General features: G+C 44.1%; 1 protein-coding gene and 1 non-coding gene across 2 annotated transcripts; one reads left to right on the top strand and one right to left on the bottom strand.

The window, feature by feature from the left end:
* Positions 1-1,637: 1,637 nt before the first annotated feature.
* On the bottom strand, positions 1,638-2,285 carry LOC145095378 (uncharacterized). The gene has a single exon (XM_079033268.1). It carries the CDS (start codon positions 2,283-2,285, stop codon positions 1,638-1,640), a length of 648 nt encoding a protein of 215 aa, XP_078889394.1.
* Positions 2,286-3,197: 912 nt separating this feature from the next.
* Positions 3,198-3,304, top strand: LOC145096371 (small nucleolar RNA R71). Its single transcript, XR_013703779.1, has one exon. It is a non-coding gene; the product is annotated as a small nucleolar RNA R71 (small nucleolar RNA).
* The last annotated feature ends 5,410 nt before the right edge of the window (positions 3,305-8,714 follow it).

Raw genomic sequence — 8,714 nt, forward strand, 5'->3', positions numbered from 1 at the left:
ATTATTTTAGGGGTTTGCTTCGGTATGTTCCAGGAGCATATGATTGTAAAAAATTACGTCTAAAACGTCCTAATTTTTCAAAAATCAAAACCCTAAAATCCAAGTCTTCCCAAAATCGGGGTTTTCCAGAAATTAAGGGTGATATTTCACCAAAGATCGAAACTTGTAAAGGATTAAGAGCTAAAGTTGTTACCTTGTTGGTTGAATTCGCAAAACAAGAAAAGATTCAAGATGAAGGCTTGAGAGAGTGCACGTCGAGTATGGGGGGCGGCTCGTATGAATGGCTGAAAGTGTTTGCAATTTAGGGTAAAAACCCCTCTTTTACAGAATGTAATAAAAAATAATTTTTTTGGGTAATATATGGACTCGTCGAGTAGTCGGACCTACTCGACGAGTAGATGCCTGATTTAGCGATTTTTCGGGATTTCTGAGATGGACTCGCCGAGTAGACTTAGAGACTCATCGAGTTTTTCATTCTGTGAAAAAATTGAGTTTGCAAAATAAAATGTATGCCACCCACACTTGAGCATAGCTTTGCCCTCAAGCAATCATTTTAAACACAGAAGAAGATTGATAAAAACAAATCCTAAGCAAAATAAAAAAACGAAAAGATAAGAAAAAGAAAGTAAAATCTAAACGTGGGTTGCCTCCCGGAAGTGCTTCTTTTTAAGGAGTCATTAGCTAGACTTCTTTCCGCTCTACGTTTCCTCGTTTTCCTTCATCGAGAATTCACGCTTAATCTTTTGTGGTTTATACTTTGTCTTGTAAGCGTGTATCTTTCTCTTATATGCCCGGCGCAATTCCTCTTTCCTTTTCCTTGTGACATCCTCTTCTATAACATAACTGATCCGTTTCCCAACCTTCTTCTTCTTTACCCCGTTCTATGGACCCATCTTTTGTACTCCCTCTTTGTCAATCTCGATTTCCCGTACAGCTGCCACCTTATCGTCACTTGAAATTAAGGATTCCTCCTTACCTTCTAAACAATCCGGTGGTTCAAATGCAAATACTTCATAATTAGTAGAAACTCGGGCTCGAGGCTTGGTTCTCTTGATTGTATTTGACTCGATATCTCGATTAGCCATGAGTGATTCAATGGATGAGTTATTCATATCACCATTCCAAGCCCTTACATTCTCTTTTTCTCCCAAACTTACCCTCTCGTCAAGTTGAATTGCTTCTTCTTTTATCATCGTGTCAAGGTAAGCCAATTGTGCTTGTTGGAAGTTAAAGTTTTCAACAATTTCAGCCTCTTCTGTTGGACTTTCCAAAGGATCAGGAGAAGTGTGCATGTCAAGGTCAGAAAGGGAACTTGTAAGAAGCAAGGTAAGGTGTTCATTATTTTTGAAATTCTGGATTGGACTCGTCGAGTCAGTCGATGCTACTCTGCGAGTCGGTGAGGTTTCCACAATTTTTATTGCTCCTTTTGAATCAGCTTCCTCTAACAACCTTGCTATCTCCTTTAAATCTTTTTCAACATAGAAATTCCCTCCAGAAGGTAATAGAAATTGATTTGCATTTTCTTCTTGTAAAAGCGCAAGCTTTCTTTCTAACACTTCATCATCAAAATCCATTGAGGAAACTTTTCTATCTTTTGTCCCTTCATTCTCTTTCTCTTGTTCTGCTTTAAACACCACTTAATCGTTCCCCACCCTTAGTGTTAGTGTAGATTCGCACATATCGACTAATGCACCAACGATATTCAAAAATGGTCTTCCGACAATGATTGGAACTTTAGGGTCTTCTTCCATGTCAAGAACTACAAAGTCCATGGGGAACACAAATTTATCGACTTTGATGAGAAGATCTTCACGCACTCCTTTTGGATGTATTATTGTCTTACCAGCTAGATGGATCTTCATATGAATCGGCTTTGGCTCCGACAAATTTAACTTCTTGAAGAAAGAATATGGCATTAGATTAATACTTGCACCCGAGTCAGTTAACTCATGAGTAGAAGTTATGTTCATAAATTGACAAGGTATGGAGATGCTTCCCGAATCACCCCTCTTTTCTGGCAGTTCGTTTAGCAATACTTCAGCAACTTCTTCCATATTTTGTCTTGTAGTGAAGAGGTTCTTAAGCAAAGTTGCATACTTGGGTGCATGAAGTATTGTTTCAACAAATGGAATGTTCACTTGGAGGGTCCTCACTTGCTCCATAAATCTTCTATACCGTTGAATCTGCTCATCTGGTATGGCTCGGGTTGGAAATGGCAAAGGGGGCCTGTAAGATTTCAAAAGAGAACAATTTTTCTCATCAGCTCTTGGACTCGTCGAGTCCATCACCTCGACTCAACGAGTCAAATCGAGTTTGCTCGAATTCCCTTCAAATTCCTCTTTTGTCTGCACCTTACTGGGTTTCTTCTGAATAGAGGTCAAAGGCGTGAAAATTTTGTCAGAATTAGTGGTTATCACATTTAGATGCGCCATTTTTGGATTTTGTTCGGTGTTGCTAGGAAGTTCACCAAGTGTTCTTTGATTGATTTGTTCTGCAAGCTGTCCTATCTGCTTTTCAATGTTATGAATGGAGGCCTGCTGATTCCTAAGCAAATTTTGTTGATCTTTCATCATATCTTGATGATCTTTAAGCATTACTCGTTGCTCCTTTAATTCATTGTCGGTATCATTGTGCCTCTTTTCATACGCAGCTACAAACCTTGTGAACATCTCTTCCAAATTAGTTCTCTTTTCCATAACCGATTCCTCCTTTTAATAGAAACCCCATTCTTTTTGCATGAATTTCTCCTCCCTTGCCTTTTTATACTCATCATACGGGAGCCATTCCTTCTTCGGTTTTCGCCAATTATCATCAAATCGGTCGCCACTTGAATAGAATACTTGAGCTTTGTTGTTTCCATTCTCATCCAAATCATAATCTTTAGTAATATGTGGCCCGTTACAATTCTCACATCCAACTCGAATAGCATGGATTGTTTGATCCATCTTAGCCATCATCCTATCTAAATTATCTAGTTTAGCCGTCATTTCCTCCATGCTATCGTTAACAGTGTTCACCACCCCATACTTACTTCATTTCGTGGGTTATGATATTCTCTAGAGTGTTTAGAGAACTCCTCAATTATTTCCTTGATCACCGGAGGTGGCTTCTTGGTGAGCGGTCCTTGCGAGTCAAGAAGCTGCCTTGTAGTCACATTGACCCCATCATAAAAAATGGAGACTTCTTGTTGGCTATTAAGATCATGATGTGGGCAATTCCTTAATAGACTTTTGTATCTTTCCCATGCCTCATAAAGGGACTCTCCAGCTTGTTGTTCAAAGTTGGCAATGGATTTCTTCAACTTGGCTATTTTCGAAGGAGGGCAAAACTGATCAATAAATTCTTCTTTCATCTTGGCCCATGTAGCGATGGATCTGGGAGGGAGTGACTTGAGCCAATCCTTTGCATCACCCTTGAATGTAATTGGAAGCATGTGAAGCAGATGAGTTTCGCGAGGCACATTTGGAACATTAAAATAATCAGCTACATCGTTGACTTTATCCAAGTGCTTATCGGCATCTTCGTGGTATTTTCCATAGAAGGGGATCTCCTTGAGTTGAGCAAGTATGTGACCCTTAAGCTCAAAAGTGGCAGTCGCGGGAATTGCGGGTTACACAAGTCCCGGGCCGGTATCGTCTCGTATTCTGTTCTTCCTTTCTCCCATGGGAACTTCACCGATGTTAGCCATGGGATTAGCTAGTTCGCCTTCAAAGTCGCTTTCTTCTTCGTATTCGGTTTCGTAGTCGTATTCGAATTCGGCTTCTTTTGGATTATTTTCAATGTTCTCTAACTTGCTTTCTTCGCTCTTTTAACTGCTGGTCTCTCCTGGCTTCTTGTTCTTTTTCTTTCCAAAAACAGTCTTCAAGCTCGTCAAAGGTGACTTCTTAGGCGTATTAGAGCTTTCAACCTCCTTGCCTTTGTTTTTCCTTAAAGCGGACTATGGGTCTTCAAATGGAGGAACCAAGGGTGTGTTGGATCCTCTGGTCATGTAATTCCTGCAAACAAAACAAGAAAAACGCGTAAAAAGAACAAAAATAAAATAAAATACGAAAATTGTGAAACAGCGATGGACTCGCCGAGTAGCTTCGACTGCACACGGCGAGTTCAAGGCAGAAAAAGAAGAAAATTCTAATTAAATTTCTAAAACAAAAAACTATTCAAACTAATCCTAATAACTAAATTACCTAAAAATAACTTTGTGCAAGATAAATCTCACACAAAGGATCGATAAAACTAGAAATTAGTGCTAATTTTCAACCGTTTCCCGGCAACGGCGCCAAAAACTTGATGTGTGTAATATCAACTAGTTTTAATCCTACTTTTAATTATAAAATTGACACACAAAGGCATTGGACCTATCAATTGTGGTGTAGCTAAATAAGTAGGGTATCGAACTCAGGGAACGGAAAATTAAAACTAAAAACTAGAATTAACTAAAAACAAGTAATAGAAAATAGGGGTTTCTCTACTTTTGCAAGACTAGAAACTTAACTACTCAACTAAAAGCTGAAAACACGTAAAAACAAACTAAATTCAATGATTAAAAAGGGTTTCTATTTAGGTTCAACTCTTTTACTCCTATGGTTAATTTTTATAATAATATAATAGATTAATTGTTATTGGTTATCGACTCTGGTGATTAGATTCACATTCGCTATTACTAATCCTTAGAAAACATATCAATTCTGTAACGACCCAATTTTCACGTCCAAAAATTTCATTTTAAAACATTACTTTAGAAAACATTAATAATTAAAAACATTGTTTGATCAAACCATATCATAACGTAAACCATGTCTAAAATCCAAATCATACATCCAATCGAAATATCAGAGTATAAATCCCAGAGTAAACTCATAAGTGCGGAATCAAAGAGTGTGTGTGTGTGTGACATGCTGCTACCGCGCCGGCTCCTTTCCCCTAGCTGAGGAGGTACCTGAAACCAAAACTGAAAACCGTAAGCACGAAGCTTAGTGAGTTCCCCCCCCCCCCCCCCCATAATACCTCATACCATGCAAGCATATAACAAAAAACGTTCAGCTAGGAGTTACGGGCCTCGCCCACACTTGGGAAGATACGGGCCCTGCCCACACTTCGCTAGTCGGGAGATACGGGCCTCGCCCACACTTGTGAAGATACGGGCCCTGCCCACACTTCGCTAGCCGGGAGATACGGGCCTCGCCCACACTCTACTATCTGGGAGATACGGGCCTAGCCCACACTCCAGCCTCGGAGAGATACGGGCCCTGCCCACACTCAACCGCTAACCCATAATATACAAGTATCACACAGACAACAAGTATAAGCAACTCTATCATATTGACACATATATCATACTCGACTAAACCCAGAGATACGGGCTCGGCCCACACTCTCGTACTAACATCTCGTCTACACGGGTCGGCCTTGGTTCCTTACACCCGTTTCTACTGAAAAGGAAACTCACCTTGAAATAGCTGCTAATCTGGTCGAGAACTGACTGCCTACTGCTGCTCCGGAAATCCTTCGGCTGCAAATCCCACAACATACTCAGTCAATCACTGCGAACTGTCCATTGGGTAAAATGACCATTTTACCCCTGTTCATGTCATAAGTCAAAGTCAGAGTCAACTTTCAGTTGACCCGACTCGCCGAGTCCCTAACCAAACAATTGTCCTGGATCCCGACCCTACTCGTCGAGTTAGGCGTTGCCTCGATGAGTTCTTCTTCTTAACTGAGGTTCAAGTCCTTCATCCTACTCGCCGAGTTGTATGAACAACTCCCCGAGTTCATCTTCATCCGAAGAACACTTTATGCTGTGACTCGCCGAGTTGTATGAACAACTCGCCGAGTCTGTTCTTGATCTAAGGAGATTGCCTTGAACTCGCCGAGTCAGGGCATGGACTTGCCGAGTTCCTCCATGGATGAGTTTGGCTTCCAAATCACTAAGTCACACCCCGTGACTCACTACACCCACTCGACACAACGAAAAGGGGACAACTTGGAGACTCGCGAGCAGACTCGCCGAGTCTGATGAATGACTCGCCGAGTCGTCGCCATGCATTCACCATATATGCGATTTTGCTCGATTCCAGTCCATGCCATTTACAGATCTGGGTTCCTAGAGCATGAATGACACGTAAAGTTTCCAACTTTATGTGTAGATACTCACCAATGAGGGATTTAGGGCTCAAAATGCCTCAAAAGGGTAGATCTAGGGTGAACAAGCAACATGGGTCCATAAAGGTAACAGATCTGAGCTCCTGGAGCTCAATCTTGCCTAGATCTAAAGGCCAATCAACTTATTACGACTTATAATGCACATACAAGCTTGGGGATTGGCTCAAGAATGACTTAAATGAAGTAATAAGCATAGAAACAAGGGGAAAATGGGTTATACCTCAAAGGAACCGCTGAGAGAGCAAAAAGATGCTTGGATTCCTTCCCTTCCTCTTGATCCACTCCCCTTTTGCTTCAAAACCTTCAAGAACACACAACAATTTCTTCAAACTCTCTATGAACAAGCTTAGAACGAGGGTTGGGAGCTCTGAGGGTGAATGGGGGCTGGCCTGGGGCGGATATGGTGTTTAAATAGGGAGCAAACCCCTGAAACTTAGGGTTTCATCCAACAGCGGTGACTCGCCGAGTCCAGGATATGGACTCGCCGAGTCGCCAACTTAAACGTGTCCCGGGTCCCGTATCTACTCGGCGAGTCGGACCTATGACTCGTCGAGTCCAAGGCTAAAAGAAAAAAGAATACCCAAATAAGATTTACGTACCAGGAACCAGGTGCTACAAATCTCCCCCACTTATTTTAGACTTCGTCCTCGAAGTCTGCTGCTCGATTCTGAAACAGTTCGGGGTAATGCTCCATCATCTCGTCCACCGGCTCCCAAGTCCATTACGAACCCTTGTGGTGCTGCCATTGCACCTTCACTAGCTCCACCTTCTTGTTCCTCAAATCCCTCGACTTCCTATCGAGGATTGCGACTGGACGCTCAATGTAATTCAGGCTGTCATCAACCTGTATATCCTACAGCGGCACCACCGCTGAATCGTCCACTAGGCACTTCCGCAGCTGAGAAACATGGAAAGTGTTGTGGATCTGGCTGAGCTCGGCTGGCAGATCCAGTCTATACGCCACCTTGCCCACCCGGGCTACAACCCTGAACAGTCCGATGAATCTCGGGCCCAACTTTCCCCGCTTCCTGAATCGAATGACGCCCTTCCAAGGCGATACCTTCAGGAGTACCATATCCCCAACATGGAACTCCAGGTCGGATCGGCGCTTGTCGGCGTAACTTTTCTGCCGACTCTGAGCAGTCTGAAGCCTGCTCCGAACCTGTTGGATCCTCTCGGTCGTCTTGAGCACCACTTCGGTGCTCCCCATGACTCTCTGGCCTACTTCACCCCAACATATCGGGGTCCTGCACCTCCGACCGTACAACATCTCGAATGGGGGACGGTCAATACTCGCGTGGTAGCTGTTGTTGTAGGAGAACTCGGCCAAGGGAAGATAAGTATCCCAGCTACCACCGAACTCTAGCACGCATGCCCGCAACATATCCTCCAGAGTCTGGATGGTCCGCTCGCTCTGACCATCCGTCTGCGGGTGAAAGGCAGTGCTAAAATGCAAACGAGTGCCCAACTCGTCATGAAATCTCTTCCAAAACCTGGAAGTAAAACGCACATCCCTGTCCGAGATAACCGATACTAGCACCCCGTGCCGCGCCACGATCTCCCTGATATAGATGTCGGCCAATTTCTCGGCCGATATGCTCTCCTGAATCGGGATAAAGTGAGCACTCTTGGTCAATCGATCCACGATGACCCAAATCGAATCCACTCCACGCGCGGTCCTGGGAAGCTTCGTGATAAAATCCATCGTGATATCTTCCCATTTCCACAGTGGAATATCCAACGACTGCATCTTGCCATGCGGTCTCTGATGTTCGGCCTTGACCTTCCTGCAGGTCAAGCATCGCTCAACGTACCATGCCACATCCCGCTTCATGCAGGGCCACCAATAATATAGACGAAGATCCCTATACATCTTCGTCGCCCCGGGATGAATAGAGAATCGGGACTTGTGCGCCTCCTCCATCAAAATCTGGCGCACGCCTCCGCGATACGGCACCCACACCCTACGGTGTAGTGTCAATAGTCCTCGGCTATCATAATCAAAGGAGGAAACCTGACCCACCACACGCTCACTCTTCCGATGTTCCTCCTTGATAGCCTCCCGTTGGGCCTCCCGAATCTGCTCCAACAAGGGAGTCACTACAGTCATCCTCATGCACATATCCCTGATCGGTGCTGCCTTGCAGCTAAGCGCATCGGCCACCACGTTGGCCTTCCCCGGGCGGTAGAGGATCTCGCAATCATAATCCTTCACCACGTCCAACCACCGATGCTGCCTCATGTTCAGATTCAGCTGATGCATGAGGTACCTCAAACTTTTGTGGTTCGTGTAAATGGTACATCGAACCCCGTAGAGGTAATGTCGCCAAATCTTGAGGGCAAAAACCACCGCCCCCAACTCCAATTCATGCGTCGGGTAGTTCGCCTCATGAGGCTTGAGCTGCCCCGAGGCGTAGGCAATGACATGCCCCCTCTGCATCAATACCGCGCCCAACCCTGAAATGGACGCGTCACAATAAACCACAAAATCCTCTACGCCCTCTGGCAGGGCTAAGATCGGTGCCTCGCACAATCTCTGTCTCAGTGTCTTAAAT

Source organism: Lactuca serriola, chromosome 3 (assembly GCF_051521515.1).
Source record: "Lactuca serriola cultivar US96UC23 chromosome 3, Lser_US96UC23_V15, whole genome shotgun sequence".
Classification (NCBI taxonomy): Eukaryota; Viridiplantae; Streptophyta; class Magnoliopsida; order Asterales; family Asteraceae; genus Lactuca; species Lactuca serriola.

Coding starts and splice junctions, on each gene's coding strand:
- LOC145095378 (XM_079033268.1), bottom strand. CDS start 2,285: ATGGACTCGACGAGTCCAAGAGCTGATGAGAAAAATTGTTCTCTTTTG.